The sequence below is a fragment of the Phoenix dactylifera genome, chromosome 18 (assembly GCF_051530095.1).
Source record: "Phoenix dactylifera cultivar Ajwa chromosome 18, Ajwa_hap1_PhDact_Kaust_v1.1, whole genome shotgun sequence".
Taxonomy (NCBI): domain Eukaryota; kingdom Viridiplantae; phylum Streptophyta; class Magnoliopsida; order Arecales; family Arecaceae; genus Phoenix; species Phoenix dactylifera.
Genome location: NC_143207.1, coordinates 3277606 through 3297699, shown reverse-complemented (window position 1 = coordinate 3297699; position 20094 = coordinate 3277606). Strand labels below are relative to the sequence as shown.

The 20094-nt window shown below is 40.7% G+C and overlaps 1 protein-coding gene across 6 annotated transcripts; it reads right to left on the bottom strand.

Moving 5' to 3' along the window:
* Positions 1-400: 400 nt before the first annotated feature.
* On the bottom strand, positions 401-19874 carry LOC103698626 (F-box/kelch-repeat protein At1g55270-like). 6 transcript variants are annotated; one of them, XM_039121064.3, is made up of 3 exons: positions 18966-19106; positions 18492-18652; positions 401-2296 (listed from the first exon to the last, which is right to left on the bottom strand). In XM_039121064.3, exons 2-3 carry the CDS (start codon positions 18624-18626, stop codon positions 1043-1045), a joined length of 1389 nt encoding a protein of 462 aa, XP_038976992.1. In that variant the 5' UTR covers positions 18627-18652; positions 18966-19106; the 3' UTR covers positions 401-1042. The 6 variants fall into 6 exon arrangements, with proteins under 6 accessions (XP_038976992.1, XP_038976993.1, XP_038987954.3 ...); XM_039121065.3 differs by having other exon boundaries at positions 18542-18652; positions 18966-19042; XM_039132023.3 differs by having other exon boundaries at positions 879-2296; positions 18483-18652.
* Between the last annotated feature and the right edge of the window lie 220 nt (positions 19875-20094).

Genomic DNA, 20094 nt, shown 5'->3' with positions numbered 1-20094 from the left:
CCTCCTACGTCATCCGGCACTCTGGAGAGTTTCTTTGGATATCTGTAGCTGACATTCCCACTTTTTTGTACTTTTTACTGTCTTTAGATTTGGCTGGATGTACTCAAGCTAGAGCTATATGAATTGCCGTTTTCACAGCAAAAAAAAAAAAAAAAAAAAGAAGCAGCAGCAGCAGCATCCTATTCTCCCTGTATCCCATGCTGTCCTACGTCAAGGATAATGGTTGAGTTCTTGAGGATCATAAAAATATGCATCACCTGCAAAAACGGTCAATCATCCACAAACAGCATATGATTTTTTATGTACAGTTTAGGATCTGGTAGCAATGACATTAAAGAAGAGCATATGATTTTTTACGACGCTTTGCTTTCTTTCCATCCTGTGTAACATCTTAACATGATTGAACCAGCAATAGAGATGAATCACATTCAGAAGTAATTGTTATAGCTTACAGTTTTCCTTCTCTTGAGGGGGGGGGGGGGGGGGGGGGGTGCGTAACGCAGTCCACAGTCCAGTGCAAACTGCTAGAAGAGCCTTAGCAAAAAAGTTCCTATTTTCTCTGCAAAGCTTCATACGTATATCCACCAGAAAGGGTTGCTATCTTAAACCTTCAAAGATCTGTTTGGATATTTCTAAAGGATCCATGGGATTAGAAACAGTATATCAACTGTTAGAGGATAGCAGACCCAGCCCAGCCCACATAACTAAATCTCCCCAGCCCATCACTGCAGAGAGAAAAAAAGAACCTACAAAATCTTTTGTTTCCTCCCACGAGATTCCAGCTAGTGATGTGTTTGGGTTGATACGGGCCATACCCAAATGGGCTGCCCAATCATGCTGGATTACCCAAACAGGCTCTCAAAGAAAAACAACCTAAATGCAGGAATCCACATATATTGGCCAGCGAATAAATAGTTCCTTGGACTGAAATTTGACTACTCAAACATGATGATGGTATAAACAGCAGATAACACGATAGGGCTTCATCAAGAACCACACATCATCTGTCGGTTTATCTTCCATCATCAGAATGCTGTAAGCCTCAGAGTTGAAGCACTTGACAGTGAACAATGTGGCTCTTCAACCCACTACGACCTGCAATGCTTGACCATAAATTTGCCACAAAAGTCTTTAAATGGCCTTTCCCAGCAACAGTCTCCCACAAATGAGCACTGATAGTCTCTATGTTCTTTCCTGGATTTGATACGTCGATGACAGTGATGCTCATGTTGTTGTGGATGATGCAGAGCTTACCATTGAGAGATACAAAAGCTGCAGCCTCAAAGGCACGAGAGTTGCCTAGATGATGTTTGCTATCCATGAACTTGTTCCACGAATCTGTAGCCCCATCATAGACTCTAAGCTTGCATCCATCCCTGCAATCCGAGGCATAAAGCCTCCCATTGAATGAAATGCTTGGGTTTCGCCATCCTGTAACCATTCCATCATTAACCGGGGACCACGTATTTGTTGTGGGTACATATACTTCACTTACAACCTGACGGTGAGAATCAAGCCCTTTCAGGAACCAATTTCCATCAAAAACAACCCCAATAAGTGGTACCATTCCAGTGTTCATTTCACCAATGAAGGTCCATCTGTTCTTGTTAGGATCATATACCTCAGCTGAACGCAAGTTTCTGTGGATCCCTTCACATTCTCCGCCAGCAACATAGAGGCAATTATTTATGACACACGAACCAAAAAAATGGCGTTTTCGTAGCATATCTGGAGCTCGATTCCATTTGTTTGTTCGGGCATTATAGAAGACAACACGCCTCATAGAGCCCCTCAGTTGATCTTTACCTCCAAATAAGTAAAGGTAGCAGCCGCTTAGAACAGCACAACCAAAGCCAAGTGCTTCAGAATACTCTGCAGGAACAGGGGGAAGTGGCTTCCAGAGCTGATAGATGGGATCAAAAGCATGCCAAGATATTTTCCCATCACGGTCTCTCTTAATCACATAAACCCATTCCTCTACCATCCCAAGCTTTTTCCTAAGGGAGTAAAAGTAGTTTCCAGACAAAAGGCGGTTCCATCTTTTACAAACTAATCGAAGGTTTGGGTGCTCAGCTCGAGGAACACGGATCAGACAAGCAATAGCAAGATCATCAGGAAGACCAGGCAAGAGTGGTGCCTGGTTTCTGCAACGTTCCCTGCGTGAATTCCTCATCCTGGGCCCATTAGGTTTAATATCAGGTTGGAGACATAGCTTCGTTCCAGGAACAAATTTTCTAGCTCCTACAACAGTTTTCAAGCCTGCATCTACTCGACAATAACAGGACACGGAATCAACCTGCAATATGAATGGAATCAGTGCATAATTAATGGAAGAAAAGTGGATGAATATTAAAAGTGTTTCCGAGCATTTTTTTGCTATGACAACACAGATTATGCAGTGAAATACTACAAAATTTTAATACAATTGTAAATGAGAGCTGGTAAAGAAAACATGATAAAATATTTATCCTTTAAGGCGGCAATAAATGCAGAATTCCAATATTTCCAAACAAAAACTTCATCGCAAGTAATTTATCAGCAAGCTCTTAGCACTTGTTTGTATTTTAGTGTGTGCAGTTATACTTATTTTTAGAGGAAAACAAAGTCTTCATAGAAAAACTCATTGAACTATGATATGGCACACATAATTCATTTCAATTTTGCCAGGTGCTCTCCGGCATCACCAGTGCTACCTGAAAGCTCAGATAAGACAAGGTGAAGGTTTTGCTATTAAAGCAGAAGAGAGATTATACAGCTTTGCATGATTGGCTACACATTGCGGGTTGATTCATTTAAACTTCTAATTCTTAAATGGCAGGCGCACCAAAGGGATGGCTCAGGCTTATCATCTGTGACTAAAATGCCTCTGGATTAACTATGCTCCAACAATCACCATTATCAGGAGGTTCGACTTCATGCATCCATATTTTATATCTAATCTATCAAGCTATTGAAGGCAATGAAGGGTAAAAGATGTCCCAATCTCATTATACTTTTACAATGTTCATGCACGAGTTTTTGTATGTTGAATAGTAATTTGCTTTATATTAATGAGATGGTGAGATGGCATTGACCGAAGAAAATCGGAACTTTATGGCATTTGAAGAACATTGAAACTTTATAGATCATCAAAGAAAAGTAAAGTAAGCATGAACACAACCAAAATATACTTTTTGAATTGTAGGACTTGATTGTCTTCCATGCTGAACATGATTCCAGGGTTAGAATTACAAGATTTATTCTACAATTGCTCTTATAAGGACAACTGAATCTAACTTCAGAATTTGTACACTCTGCATTGCAACTTCAAATTCTGTTCAGCAATACCCAATTTGGTAGGACTACAAGTCAAAGGAGGATCCATATAGCAAAAGAATCAAGGAAATAAGCTCATGTTATGTTTGTTCATATAATAAGTTCTTCCATTTTCCTCAACTTTTTCACTTAATATATTATAAATTCGTCTATGGTCTTTGTAGGCCATGCTTTTCTAATTTTTACAATTCATGTGGTTTTCAGAAATTTTATCAGATTTTTTTATAACCATTTGTTTGCTACACTATTTTATATGAAGATCCATTACAAAAAATTGGCAGAGGCAAAGGATAGAGCCTGTTGATATGACAGCTGAAATGGTGAGGAAAGTCAGGGAGGGGCAAGCAGGGAGAAAGAACAAAACATAAAAATGTCTAATATCAATTCTGAAGAAGGAACAAACTTCTGTCCTAATCAGGTAAAGGTACAGAATGAGAAATTCCAAGAGACAGCACAGAGTGCAAACAGTAACAGATGTATCAGATCTGAACAAGGAACAAAATATGGCATAGTAAGCCTCTCGGGATGAGGGATTGATTTAGGAAAATTTATGCATTGTTCAAAAGAAAGAATTAAGGTTAGTCTAAGATTTGACTTTTTAAATGCAGCAAGGTGACAGAATTTACAACTGATATAGACAAAAACCTAGTATATGCAGCTAAAATAAATTCTAGTTGAATCAGCAAGAACTATTAAATTTAGGAACATCCCCCATATATGAGAAAAGATCTTGTCCTCTTCTAATGATCTGGTGTCACACTGCAAATGTATAAGAGAAATGCCTTTTTCCTGATTTTTGCATAATTTCATCAAATTTGGCTATGACATACAGTCCAAGTCCTTTTGAACAGCCAAACTAGAGTCCTTTTTCCTCTGATAACTCATTAGAACTCCAATAGATACCTATTTGGTTCTCCACAGGGCATCTTTTTAGATATAACGAGCAGTTTTGTCAGCTTAACTTAAAAAATAAATGGATCAGTTAAAAATCACACTAAATGAAAGAACCACAAAAGCTTACCTTTGTCACACATTACAATTGGAAAGACATGGAACATCGCTAAATCAAAAAGATCTTGCGGAAAAACAATCCTTCACAATGGCTAGAAAGACTAGTTGTTAGAAGCCATAAATGGCCATAACTGAAACATCAGTAGCTACATCAAAGGCATAAAAGAATAATGTGGAGTGATTGATTAAAACCCCATTTGATTTTGATGAGCTCAAAGCATTTGAGTATATCTTGTGATTACTAATGAATTCAATTGAGTGTTTCAGTGAAAATCCTGTCCAAGTGTATCTAGATTTGGTTCATAGTATTTTGGATAAGTTAAGAAGTCTGCTGAACCAAAGTCTGAGACTTGAGTCGACTCCCGAGTATCACGAGTCGACTCCAAGCGTATCAAGTTCACTGGCACGAGCTCGAGTCGACTCCAGATCAGTACGAGTCGACTCCGACTGAGAACAAACAGAAGGACAGAAAGCTTCATCTCAGAACCTGTCAACGAGTCGACTCCTGAAGTGCGCGAGTCGACTCCAATGTTCACCGAGTCGACTCCAGAAAAGTAAGAGTCGACTCCAAGCAGTCAGGCAGAAAAGTCAGAGAACGATTTTCGGACTCTGAGATTCGAGTCGACTCCCGCAATACGCGAGTCGACTCCGAGACTGAGCGACCATCGACAGACAGAAAACCATGTTACTGCCTCTGAGATTCGAGTCGACTCACAGACAGCTCGAGTCGACTCCGAGACAAGCTTCACGTCAAAAGGCAGAAGACCAACTTTCGGAAACTGAGAGCCGAGTCGACTCCAAGGAAGTTCGAGTCGACTCCAAGACTGGATGAGCCAAAAGACAGAGAATCGGAAGTTCGGGCTCTGAGATTCGAGTCGACTCCCAGGACAGTCGAGTCGACTCGAGTGGACAAAATTCAAAATTGGATCCACGGACTTCAGTGGATGAGCCGACTCCAAAATTGCCAGGTCAGCTCCAGAAGTTGGCGAGTCGACTCCAGGTCAAGACGAGTCGACTCCCAGTCAAGACGGCAACTTTAATTCAAATTTGGAACAGTTGCCGAGTCGACTCCGGAAAAGCGTGAGTCGACTCCTGCTACAGCCGAGTCGACTCCTGATCGCGCGAGTCGACTCCAACCCACCAACGGTCATATTGTCAGGCTGCGCAGAGTGTGCAGAACGGCCAGAAAAAGCAGAGTAACGGCTAGTTTCCGTGGGGGTTGGCTTAAATAGCCACAGAGGACTGTAGCAAGGCAGAGAACAGATATTCCACTCCAAGCATTCAAGTTTTCAAGCTCTCCAAGTGCTCTTAAACGAAAAAGGGGAGATCTGCATTTACTGCTCCAACAACTTCTTCCCAACAATCAAAGCTTCCTCCTCCTGCATTCAAGTCGACCACTCTTTCAAGAGGAGACCGGAGTTCCAGAAGCCATACCTCTTCACCAGCTTAAAAGCGTTTGAGGGCTTCTAACTCCTTTATGATTATATTGTTTTAAATCTGCTTTTTGAGAAGCTATTTTCTGTTTTCTTCTATCTCTTGTATTTACTTGATTCAATCGGGGGATTGAATCAAGGGGTTTAAGGTTGGTTGGTGAGCCAAGTTAAAACCAACGTGTGTAAGGGTTTGATTGTGAGCCCGGAAAAACAATCGGGGTTGGTTCTAGTCGGTGAGCCTGGGAAAACCGACCGAGTTCGTTGTGAGCTCGTAACAACAAGTTTGGTTGTGAGCTTGCAAAACAACCGGCTGTAATCCAAGGGGGTTATAGTGAAATTCCCAAGTGAGACTTGGGGAGTGGACGTAGGAGCAAGGGTTAGCTCCGAACCACTATAAAACTTTGTATTTGTATTGCATTGTCTCTCATCTTCTTCCCCGCACACTACTCACAGCACTTAGCTTTAATTAAATAACTTGTTGTAGTTTTTAATTAACCACCCACAAAGTTTAAATTAGCCAAATTATTTTAAAACCCAATTCACCCCCCCTCTTGGGTTGTCTATCTGGGCAACAAGTGGTATCAGAGCCAAAAACTCTTCCACTCAAGAGTTAAAAGATCAAAATGACAACCCCATTTGGATCTTCTCACATTGAGGGTCAGTCCACCCAAAGACCCCCTTTCTTCAATGGATCTGACTACTCATACTGGAAGGCTAGGATGAGAATATTCATCCAAGCCCAAGACTATGAGATGTGGTCCATTGTAGTAAATGGGCCATACATCCCATCCATTTACGTAGATGGTGTTAAGGTACCTAAACTAGAAATGGACTGGGATGAACATGACATGAGGAAGGCACAATTAAACTCTAAAGCAATGAATGTCTTCTATTGTGCCTTAGACCGTAATGAATTCAATAGGATTTCAACTTGTAATTCAGCAAAAAAAATTTGGGACAGACTTGAAGTGACCCATGAGGGCACGAATCAAGTCAAGGAATCCAAAATAAACATCTTGGTTCATAAATATGAACTATTTAAAATAGATTCAAATGAAACAATCACATCCATGTTCACTAGGTTTACTGATATTGTCAATGGTCTAAAAAGCCTTGGCAAGAACTATACTAACAGTGAGCTTGTCACGAAAATCCTTCGGTGTCTACCAAGGTCGTGGGAAGCTAAAGTGACAGCAATCCAAGAAGCCAAGGACTTGAACAAGCTACCACTTGAGGAGCTTCTTGGATCCCTCATGACGCACGAGCTCACCATGAAACAACACAACGAGGAAGAGTCCTCCCATAAGAAAAAGGTAATAGCCCTTAAATCTACTTCTTCTAACAAGGACTTGTCTTGCAGCAGTAGCAGTGAAGAAGAAGAAGATGAGGAAGATGGTGGTGAGGCTCTTCTTGTGCGTAAGTTCAAGAAATTCATCAACCACAAGAAGTCCTATCATCAAAGGAGAGGCCCCTCAAATTCCTACCGCAAAGACAAAGGTAAGGAAAGGGAAAATGAGGGGATTGGTTGTTACGAGTGCAAGAAGCCGGGTCACATAAGAGCGGAGTGCCCCTTACTGAAGAAGGGGAGTAAGTACAAGAAGAAAAAGGCACTTGTCACTACCCTATCGGACTCCGACTCATCATCCTCCTCATCAGATGATGAACAAGAAGAGAAGGCCAATTTCTGTTTCATGGCCAACGAAAACGAGGTAACTTCCGACACGCATCCTGATTTTTCTTTTGATGAACTTTATGATGCATTTAATGAATTAATGATAGAATATAAGGCTATAAATCTTAAGAATAAAGAACTGAAAATAACTAATCAATCATACCTACATAAATACGATAAATTAGTTAAGGATAAGGATTTAATCACCAAAGAAAATATAGAACTTAAAACAAGCAACCAACTTTTAACTCAAAAGACCAACACCTTAACTAAAGAAAATGAAAAACTAACTAAGGAATTTTCAGAACTTAAAAAATATAAACAAACCTTAGATAAGGATCTTACTAAAGAACTTAATGATCTAAAAGCCGAAAATCAAACACTAACTAAAGAACTTAACAAATACAAACCCTTAGTTGAAAGATTTACCTATAGTTCTGAAAAATTAAACATGATACTAAATAGTCAACGTGCAGTGTTTAATAAAGCCGGTTTAGGATATAAACCAAGGAATAAGCAAAAACTTCTTAGTAACTTCTTTGTTAAAGCTGGGGAAACAAAAACTAAGAAAATAACCTGCTTTTGTTGTGGTACAGTAGGCCATAAAGCAAATGTATGTAATTTTAGGAAAAGTAAAACTAAAAGAAAAATTAAAAGGGTATGGGTTCCAAAAGGAACCAACTTGACTAACCATGAAGGACCCAAGAAAACTTGGGTACCTAAGATGACATGATTTGCTTGTGTAGGAGTGTCTTGCAGCCAAGGTCAACAAAAATTGCTGGTATTTGGATAGTGGCTGCTCAAGGCACATGACGGGTGATAAAGACCAATTTTTCACCCTTGAAGCTAAGAAGGGAGGTGCTGTGACGTTTGGAGACAACAACCAAGGTCACATCATTGGTATTGGTAAAGTTCAAATCACCCCTTCTACTTTTATAGATAATGTTAGATATGTTGATGGTCTTAAGCATAACTTGTTAAGCATCAGTCAATTATGTGATAAAGGATATGATGTTATGTTTAAACCATCACTATGTATTATAACAAATCCTAATGATAATAGCTTAGTTTTTAAAGGGATTAGACGTGGAAATGTATATGTTGTAGACCTAGAAGATCTTGCAAAACATAACCAATGTCTAGTTGTAAATGAAACTAAAGATAATGATGCTAGTTGGTTATGGCACCGTAAGTTAGGTCATGCAAGCATGGACACAATAACTAAATTAGTTAAAAGAGACTCCGTGATAGGTTTGCCAAAATTAAAATTTGAAAAGAACAAAATATGTGAAGCATGTCAATTTGGCAAACAATCTAGGAACTCTTTTAAATCCATAAAATGTGTCTCTACCTCTAGGCCTTTAGAATTATTACACATGGACCTATTTGGTCCAACTAGAACAACAAGTCTAGGTGGAAATAAATATGGTCTTGTTATAGTAGATGATTACTCTAGGTACACATGGGTCATGTTCCTAGCACATAAGGATCAAGCATTTTCTATGTTTAAAAAGTTCCATAAGGGAGTAACAAATGCTAGAGAGTCTTCAGTCATAGCCATTAGAAGTGACCATGGTACCGAATTCGAAAATCAATTATTTGACGAATTTTGTAGTAAAAAGGGGATAACCCATAATTTTTCTGCACCTAGGACACCACAACAAAATGGAGTTGTGGAAAGGAAAAATAGAACTCTAGAGGAAATGGCTAGAACGATGTTATGTGAAAGTAACCTCCCTAAGTACTTTTGGGGAGAAGCCATTAATACTTCCTGCCATATATTAAATAGAGTTTTATTAAGACCCATTATAAAGAAAACACCATATGAACTGTGGAAAAACAGAAAACCAAAGGTTAATTATCTTCATGTTTTTGGATGTAGGTGTTTTGTGCATAATAATGGGAAAGACAATCTAGGAAAATTTGACCCTAAATCTGATGAAGGAATATTCTTAGGTTATTCTACAACTAGTAAAGCCTATAGAGTATTTAATAAAAGAACCTTAGTCATAGAAGAATCTATACATGTAGTATTTGATGACTCTAGTGACATCTCCTCTAGTAAGAAAGTTAATTTTGATGATGATGTTGAAATACTTGAGGAAAAGATAGATGAGATGGAATTACAAGATGATAATCAAAAGTTGATTGAAGGAGAATCATCAAGCCAAGAGGCTATTGTGGATCATGGGCTAACAAAAGCTTGGAGGTATGCTCACGGGCATCCTAAGGAACTCATTCTAGATGATCCATCTCAACCGGTTAGGACTAGAGCTTCACTAAGAAATCTAAATAGCCATCTAGCTTTTGTTTCACACTTTGAGCCCAAACATATAGAAGAAGCCGAAAATGATGTAAATTGGATAAATGCAATGCAAGAAGAACTAAACCAATTTACTAGAAACAAAGTGTGGGATCTAGTAGAGAGGCCTTCTGAATATCCAATTATAGGTACAAAATGGATATATAAAAATAAGCTAGATGAAAATGGAATTGTTATAAGGAATAAGGCTAGACTAGTGGCAAAGGGTTATAATCAAGAAGAAGGCATAGATTTTGATGAAACCTTTGCTCCCGTAGCTAGACTTGAGGCTATTAGACTATTATTAGCATATGCATGCTCTAAGGATTTCAAACTATTTCAAATGGATGTAAAAAGTGCATTTTTAAATGGGTATATAAATGAGGAAGTGTATGTAGAACAACCTCCTGGTTTTGAAAATCATCAATACCCTAATCATGTGTATAAACTGAACAAAGCACTTTATGGACTAAAACAAGCACCTAGAGCATGGTATGAGAGACTTAGTAAATTCCTATTAGAACATGAATTCTCTAGGGGAAATGTAGATACAACATCATTTCTGAAAAAGAAAAATAAGGATATGTTATTAGTACAGATTTATGTTGATGATATCATTTTCGGTGCTACTAACAATCGCCTCTGCGAGGAATTTGCTGATTTGATGCAGAGTGAGTTTGAGATGAGCATGATGGGAGAGCTGAACTACTTCCTCGGGCTTCAAATCAAACAATTTGAAGGAGGCATCTTCATCAATCAAGCAAAATATATCAAGGAGATGCTCAAGAAGTTTGATATGGAGGGAAACAAGTCAATCAGCACCCCCATGAGCTCATCATGCAAGTTAGACCAAGATGAATCAGGTAAATCTGTAGATCAAAAACTTTATAGAGGTATGATAGGTTCTTTACTGTATCTTACTGCAAGTAGGCCTGATATTATGTTTAGTGTGTGCATGTGTGCTAGATATCAGGCTAATCCTAAAGAATCACACCTAGCTGCAGTTAAGAGAATCTTTAAATACTTAATTGGAACTAAGAACATAGGGCTGTGGTACTCTAAAGAATCTAGCCTAAACTTAATAGGATACACAGATTCAGACTTCGCTGGATGTAAGCTTGATAGAAAAAGTACCAGCGGGTCCTGTCAATTTCTAGGAGAAAACCTAATCTCATGGTTTAGCAAGAAACAAAACTCGGTTGCATTATCCACTGCAGAAGCTGAATATGTTGCAGCCGGGAGTTGTTGTGCTCAAATCTTATGGATTAAACAACAATTAGCAGATTATGGCATTAAACAAGATAAAATCCCCATTAATTGTGATAATACAAGTGTCATAAATCTAACTAAAAATCCAATTCAACATTCAAGAACTAAACACATTGAGATAAGACATCACTTCATAAGAGATCATGTATTGAATGGTGATGTGTCACTCCAATTTGTTTGTACTGATAATCAATTAGCAGATATTTTTACAAAACCCCTAAGTGAAGAGAGGTTTAGTGTGCTTAGGAGGGGATTAGGAGTGATTGATCCATCCTAGTGGGTTTTTCACTAGATTAATTGATTTTGATGATTAGAATGAGGTTAAAATAGAGTTTCTATGCAGTGATCATCAAATCAGTCCTTAATTAGGTGATTTTCCCTCATTTGGCACGATTATGGCATGGTTTTTAGGCGTGTGCCAAGATTAGAGACGACTCGAGTAAGTTTCAGAGCCGGCTCCTGAGGGGGAGTCGACTCGCGCATTTGCGGGAGTCGACTCGCAAAGTTGGCAGCTGAGGGGGAGTCGACTCGCACACTGTCGGAAGTCGACTCGCGCATATTCTGGAGTCGACTCGAGGTCGAGTCGACTCGCGACTCAGGGGAGTCGACTCGCAGTCGGGATCCGACTTTTTAACCCTAGGTTTGTCGTTTCGCAAACACTTTTCCTCAAGCCGCCACTGTTCACAAAGCCCTAGAGCCGACTCCTAGGTCATCCCCGATCGTCTCCAAGCCCTTTTCCCGTCGATTTTTCGCCGGACATTGAGTTTCCGTCCGTTCCTAGGTCATTTCCGGTCCGTCCCGAGCTTCCTCTGTCGGTCCTTCACCGTCCTCTAGGTATTTTTCTTCCCGTTTAGGTCAAGATGCCTCGTAAGACCGTCGTTAGGAAGAGGTCCCGTCCCGAGGCCGGTCCCGAGCGGCGCTCCAAGGCGCGGCACGATCCCGCGAGGGAACCACCTCCGAATCGTTCCCCGCCTAGGGTGGTTCTCGTTAGGCCGTTGGCCGGGAAGGCCGTCACCTCCGGGAGGTTTGTCGATTTCGACTATCTCTCCCGGGAGGGGTTCACCATAGGCGATAGGCTTAGAGCCCAGGGCCTAGAGTACTTCCTCACCTTGGACCTTCCCACCTATCCTGGCCTAGTTCAAGAGTTCTACAGTACCGTCCATCGGGGAGATGGAGGTATCGAGGGCACGGTAGTAGGTGTCCCGTTGCGTGTCACAGAGGACCTCATTGCCCATATCCTTCACCTTCCATTAGTAGGGGTGGCTCCCGCACACCCTGAGGATAGAGTTGCGGCCCTTACGGTCGTCTTAGGGCATCCACCTCAGTCCCCCCTAGATGAGGTATCTGCTAGCTCACTTCCTATTGAAGTGAGAATCCTTTTGAGCATTCTGTCCAGGTCCATCTTCCCTAAGACAGGAAGATTTGATTTTGTGAATGAGAAGGACTTAGCTATTATGTCTTATATCCTTCAGGACACCCCGATCAACTTCCCAAAGCTCATTTATAGGTATATGTGTGAGCCCCTAGATAGACCTAGGCTCTCACTCCCATACGGGATGTTATTCACTCTTCTTTTTAGGCAGTACGAGATTCCCATTCCTGAGAGGGAACCCTCTCGTGCCTTGCGATGGACTGATCGCTTATGTACGGGGACTATGCACAGGATGGGGTTTCGGAAGAGAGAAGAGATCTGGGTTAGGAAGTCCACTCTCACTGCTCAGACCACCAGACCATCACCCAGTCCTGAGCCAGATTCAGACTACCCAGACCTTCCAGACCATCCAGACCTCCCATCCACTTCTCCTGCTCCTACCACCTCCGCCGGACCTTCCTCCTCGGCACCACCCTCTATGGCGGTCCGGATTGATCCTGAACAGCTCCGGGAGCTGCGACAGGAGATAGTCAGAGAGGTGAGGGATGAGCTGCTTCGGGAGCTCCGAGGTGCGGTGCCTGCTCCCACTCCTGCACCCGTATCTTCTCAGTTGGTCCCTTCCTTGACAGCCGTGACTGACATGACGGCTCATGTACGGGAAGAGATCTACAATGTCCGGAGTTTGGTCCAGGCCCAGTTCCACAGCATGAGTGAGGTCACGAGCTCCACTCGACAGATGCGAGAGGAGATAGGTCGTGACATGCACACCACCACCGAGGGGGCCGAGCGCTTGGCGAATGTACTCATCGACAAGCTGGACGCACTTCAGACATCGGTGACTGGGCTTCAGGCGTCGGTGACAGAGCTCTCCACTACACATAGCAGAGCCACCACGTCTATTATCACGCAGCTCGAACATGTGACAGATGCAGTCACTCTCCTCATGGAGCAGAGCCGATTGAGAGGAGGAGCACCATCCTCGAGAGGAGGTGCCACATCCTCCAGAGGAGGAGATGCATCCTTGAGAGGGGGAGCTTCATCCTCGAGGAGGACATAGATGTGTTTAAGTTTTGTTTTGTATTGTTTTACTTTACTTATTGTATGCTCAAATATACTTCAATTCATATCAATACAATGAGTAGACATCTTATCTTCAATTATGTGCCATTTGATGATTGGTTGTGCCATTGATTGTGGTTGATTACCTCCTTTTTGGTATGATGACAAAAAGGGGGAGAAATATGTATAAAATGTGTAAAAAGGGAGAAATATGAAAAAATATGTAAAAGAAATCAATGGAAATAAATAAAAAGATAAACTCTTAAAAACACACTCAAATTTGTTCTAAGTGGATTCGGTACCTCGAGGCTCATTATCTCTCTTTTGGGGCTCCTAATGGAGTAATCTCCAGAATCTATTCAAGGGATATTCGGAGATTAGCTGAATCCTACTCAAGAACAAATTGACAGATTTTCCCTCTAAAAACAAAAAATTCAGTTCAAAAACTTCAAAGCATTAAAAGGAAATTCAGAGAATCAAAACATAGTTGAATGCATATGTTGAGGGGGAGAATCTGAATTTTAATCAAGCTAAATCATTAATGACATATAAGCCAAACAATTGATTGCATACTATGAAGGCTTATATAATTCCAAATGAAAGGGGGAGCTTTAACTCCGAAATTTGCTGTTTCACTCCTTTCAAACTTGGATAAATTAAATTATCAGACATTTGAATTCATTTATGGATTTTATTTCATTATTTATTGAGCAAGTCATTTTACATATACTCAAAGTTTTGTCATCATCAAAAAGGGGGAGATTGTAGAGTGATTGATTAAAACCCCATTTGATTTTGATGAGCTCAAAGCATATGAGTATATCTTGTGATTACTAATGAATTCAATTGAGTGTTTCAGTGAAAATCCTGTCCAAGTGTATCTAGATTTGGTTCATAGTATTTTGGATAAGTTAAGAAGTCTGCTGAACCAAAGTCTGAGACTCGAGTCGACTCCCGAGTATCACGAGTCGACTCCAAGCGTATCAAGTTCACTGGCACGAGCTCGAGTCGACTCCAGATCAGTACGAGTCGACTCCGACTGAGAACAAACAGAAGGACAGAAAGCTTCATCTCAGAACCTGTCAACGAGTCGACTCCTGAAGTGCGCGAGTCGACTCCAATGTTCACCGAGTCGACTCCAGGAAAGTAAGAGTCGACTCCAAGCAGTCACAGGCAGAAAAGTCAGAGAACGATTTTCGGACTCTGAGATTCGAGTCGACTCCCGCAATACGCGAGTCGACTCCGAGACTGAGCGACCATCGACAGACAGAAAACCATGTTACTGCCTCTGAGATTCGAGTCGACTCACAGACAGCTCGAGTCGACTCCGAGACAAGCTTCACGTCAAAAGGCAGAAGACCAACTTTCGGAAACTGAGAGCCGAGTCGACTCCAAGGAAGTTCGAGTCGACTCCAAGACTGGATGAGCCAAAAGACAGAGAATCGGGAGTTCGGGCTCTGAAATTCGAGTCGACTCCCAGGACAGTCGAGTCGACTCGAGTGGACAAAATTCAAAATTGGATCCACGGACTTCAGTGGATGAGCCGACTCCAAAATTGCCAGGTCAGCTCCAGAAGTTGGCGAGTCGACTCCAGGTCAAGACGAGTCGACTCCCAGTCAAGACGGCAACTTTAATTCAAATTTGGAACAGTTGCCGAGTCGACTCCGGAAAAGCGTGAGTCGACTCCTGCTACAGCCGAGTCGACTCCTGATCGCGCGAGTCGACTCCAACCCACCAACGGTCATATTGTCAGGCTGCGCAGAGTGTGCAGAACGGCCAGAAAAAGCAGAGTAACGGCTAGTTTCCGTGGGGGTTGGCTTAAATAGCCACAGAGGACTGTAGCAAGGCAGAGAACAGATATTCCACTCCAAGCATTCAAGTTTTCAAGCTCTCCAAGTGCTCTTAAACGAAAAAGGGGAGATCTGCATTTACTGCTCCAACAACTTCTTCCCAACAATCAAAGCTTCCTCCTCCTGCATTCAAGTCGACCACTCTTTCAAGAGGAGACCGGAGTTCCAGAAGCCATACCTCTTCACCAGCTTAAAAGCGTTTGAGGGCTTCTAACTCCTTTATGATTATATTGTTTTAAATCTGCTTTTTGAGAAGCTATTTTCTGTTTTCTTCTATCTCTTGTATTTACTTGATTCAATCGGGGGATTGAATCAAGAGGTTTAAGATTGGTTGGTGAGCCAAGTTAAAACCAACGTGTGTAAGGGTTTGATTGTGAGCCCGGAAAAACAATCGGGGTTGGTTCTAGTCGGTGAGCCTGGAAAAACCGACCGAGTTCGTTGTGAGCTCGTAAAACAATAAGTTTGGTTGTGAGCTTCCAAAACAACCGGCTGTAATCCAAGGGGGTTATAGTGAAATTCCCAAGTGAGACTTGGGGAGTGGACGTAGGAGCAAGGGTTAGCTCCGAACCACTATAAAACTTTGTGTTTGTATTGCATTGTCTCTCATCTTCTTCCCCGCACACTACTCACAGCACTTAGCTTTAATTAAATAACTTGTTGTAGTTTTTAATTAACCACCCACAAAGTTTAAATTAGCCAAATTATTTTAAAACCCAATTCACCCCCCCCCCCTCTTGGGTTGTCTATCTGGGCAACAAATAACCTTCTTGTTTTCCTAAGTATGCCATGCAAAGCATTCATGGCTTCAATCTTGCATCAGCTTTATAGCACTGTGTGAATCATGTCATTAACCAAAGTATTTGCTCTATAGATTAAAATGTCAGGCAATACAAAGGATCATTACGAGCACAGGCAAAAGTAGAACACTAAAATGGACGTGTGGCAAAACTAAGATTTAGAAAGTTACTCCAGGAAGCCCTTTGAACAAACTCAGAAAAAGTTGAGGTAATTGGATGAAGCTGCCTCGACAGGATTTCAGCTAGACCAAACACTCGCCTGAGAAGAGAAGACCTAAGAAAACTTGGTTGGAAGTAATTAAAATGGATATATGAGTAGAAAAGGGCATCAGGAAGGACTAGGTGACTTGCATCCAAGAGTTGCAGCAAACTCATGTCTAATCATTTTAAAAATCCATAGGTAAAATTGTTAACAATGCAAGTGAATCTACAGAGCATTCAAAAACAAAGAAAAATTTTACAAACTGAGAAATAATCAAGTTCTCTCTTTTACTCTATACCTAAGTTTACACTCAAAAAAGAATATACTTTATGTTATTATTATAGAATATCATTTGTATACGTCCTTTAATAACGTTCGACTAATCTAACAAAGCCTGACTCACTGAAACATGCTATGGTCTGAGTCTTACAACTTCATTCATGCAAATTGAAAATTAAAAAAAAAAAAAAGGAATGGACAATGGATCCAAAAAATTCATGCATATTACTTAATAGAACAAACTATGCAATATATATTCTTTGATCTCCCTTTATCAAAAATAATTATTGTGGTATGATTATGCAAACTCAGATCTTCAATGGAAAGTCATGCTATTCAACTGATGATACTTTACAAAAACTTCTTTCTCATACTCCTTTTATCATAATACCAAAAAACTCTTGACTCAATAACTAGGGTGTATCTATTTTCTATTATCAGCCACTATATTAGTAAATGATCAATCAAACGACTGAGACCAACATCTTATAAAGAGTAGCAGGCAAATATTTTCACCAAAAGTTGGTAAATGTACAAAATCCTCATGACCTAACATGATTTGATTGAACCAGGTAAAGTTCTAGTATTATTTAAACATTTCCTTAAGATTCTGCATTTATTCTTATGAGGAACATACAGTTTAAAGCAATTTAATTTTTTCTGAGAACAAATAATCTTATAGCACAGAAAAGCTTGGTAATTTTGTGCCATGGTTTTGGCTTGATTTTCCTTGAAGTTATCTATGATGTATATGCCTAAAGTATCTATACGCGATTATACCATAAGCTAGACCTTAACACATTATTTTCACAATGTAATGTGGATAAGAACATATAAAAAGTGTAGTACAGAATAAAAGGTACAGGGGCTGTCTTTCTGGACAAAAGTCCAAAACTCAGAAAGTAAGCAATGTTTCAAGTGGTATTCTAGTAATTCTAATTCTCAAAGCTTTTTGCATTTTACTGTTTATCTGGCAAAATCATAGAATATTAGGACTGGCAGAAACCATTTTGTTAAGACTGTCCGAGAAACCCCACTTTAGCTGGTGGGTTTCTTTTATATTGAGTACATGGTATTAAGCAAGAAGTTGAAGCTAATTCTACTTTTTCCTATTACCAAAGAAAAGAAGAGAGAAAAGGGAAAATACACGGTGAGACTGAAATTGATGGGCCTATACTCAAATAAGACTTTTAATATGATAAGCTAGATACAGAGAACAAGAAATGCTTCAAGAACGAGGATATTGACATTATGCCTTCCGAATTAGTCAACTATCACTCCTGAATTCTGGAGTAAATAACAAAGTCTACATATGATCCCCACGCTATGATGTCTGTTGACAATGCATCAGCAAAATGTAGACATGGTTTAGCAGAATGGATATTCAGTCATATGATTTAGTTTATTGTCAAAATACACTCTTGAAAATGTGACAGCAGGGCATTAAGAGAATTACAAGCACTGCATCAGTACATACAATACATACTATGCTACTTTTTTTTCTCTATTTTTGCAAAAGATGTTAAAAGTTTCCACAAGACACTGTTAGGAATAGATATTGGTCCAGAACAAAAGCCATACATGGATAGGTACTGTAACCATTCCTGATCATTTATATATAATAGTTTAGTATGGCTTCCAATGTTGCAGGTGCTTTGCACACTACTATGATAGTTCAGAGAAAAAGCTTCTTTGGAACTCATTAAGTAGGATTACACCGAATCTCCTTCAGATGAGCAAAACTGAAACTCTCAGCAAGAACAGATGGGACATCAAGTTAAGCTTCACAACAAATACTCCTCAAATTGAAGCAAATTAGGTAAACTATTCCAAGAAAATAATGGGGACCAAAAATCTTGTGTTTACAGAAACAACAAGAGGAATAACTAGCATCTACAATCAAAGGCATAAACAGGACCACCTTCAGGACCTCAGAAAGGAAAGCTAGATGGCCGCTTTCCGGCAGAAAACTATACCGACCCGATCCATCCAGATACCACGGACGAAAACGGTGGCTCAAATTAAGTTTCAGAGTTCGCTTTGGAGTTTGATGAGGCACAGGCATTTCTTGTTCGATTCTCTCTTGATGCTCTGGTAAATTTAGTAGTAACAGCATTAATGATCAGGTGGAATACCATCATACGTTCAAGAAAACAGAGAGGAAAAAAAAGGGGAAACAAGTATAGCAAGATTCATCCTCCAAAAATCGATCCCTTCGACAGCCCTAATTGGCCTTCTAACAATGCAAGATTTTCCAAACCCTTGCTCACAAATTGCAACTGTGTTTCCAGAGACAACCCCGAGAAAAAGAAAATCAAAGCAAAAGAACAGGATCCAGATTCCGAGTTACGTCAAAAAATGCCCACAAACTGCAAGCAATTAATCAGTCGGAGACTCGACTTACCAGCGGGGCCTGCAGGCGGACGCCTCTGTGCGCGCTCGGTGAAGCTTCGGCGGTGGCGGCGGCCTCCATCCTCCCGCAAAGCCCACTATGCGAGTCGATCAGGAAAGAAAGGCCCAAAAAGAGGGTTCAAAAACCAACGGCAGAAATGTTCCAGAGACGGCACCGCTTCTTGCCAAAACTGCAGCCGGAAACCCCGGCCTCCTCCCGCGTTGTCAAAGAAAACAACACCAGCGTCGGCTTTAATACCCAAGAGCAGACGCATCACACTCTCTTCCTCTCTCCTAGTTGCCCTTCCCAAGCTGAAATTTACAGCTGAACGGCCATTCCATTCAACCACCAACTTCAATTGCCCTAAATCTTGTTTTTTCTATGATGGGAAAAACATATACTTGTGTCTTTATTTCGTCCCAAATTTGGGAGTAAATTTTCCGCACGCGGGAGGACGGCAAGCGGCGAAAATCCTCCCTTCCACCACCCAAACAGTCTCCCCGGTATCCGGCCTTCCACTCTGGTCTACCATCTCAATTCATCTCATCAGTGTATTGATAGACGATACCTGGTCAAACCTTAAAGGTCGTAAGAGAGCAGCAGGACGTTTTCATGTGACTTACAGCAGCAAAAACATGAAATGATGACCCCAACAAAGTAAAAAATTGTTGAGAATATAAAAGAATTAGATTTTGGTGCTCAAGTGCGATGGGCACCATGTGAAATTCCCATTCTACAACGCTCTATGCAAGAATTACACCTTGCGCACCAAGACTCAGGCCCAGGAAGAAGACCCTACTCGCGGCCAGGTTTTGGAGTCCCTTTTTTAGGCAGCTCACCATTGGTCTACTTGCAAGCATTAATGAGCATGTTTTAGTATGATCAGTGTGGAGATACTGCGACAGATCGAGGACAAACTCCAAAGGAAGGCCACAGAAGAAAGGCTCATCTTAAAAACAAACAAGGGACTAACTCATACTATAATTGATTGCTAGCTTCTAATCACACTCTAAGATGACTCAAAAGCAAACAGATATCAAAGAATGAGATAGATGTCTAAGATTAGCTGAATAACTTATCTTGCCTTTGCGACTTGAAGCATGCTTGCAATGGAATCAAATGTGACTCGTTTGAAAGAAGC

Bases quoted from the DNA above. Each gene is read 5' to 3' on its own strand.
- LOC103698626 (XM_088714089.1), bottom strand. From the start codon at position 18,677: ATGCTGTTACTACTAAATTTACCAGAGCATCAAGAGAGAATCGAACAA. The intron at 2,297-18,482 runs GTGGTCCTGTTT...TTCATATTGCAG, and splicing joins TCCTTTCTGAGGTCCTGAAG to GTTGATTCCGTGTCCTGTTA.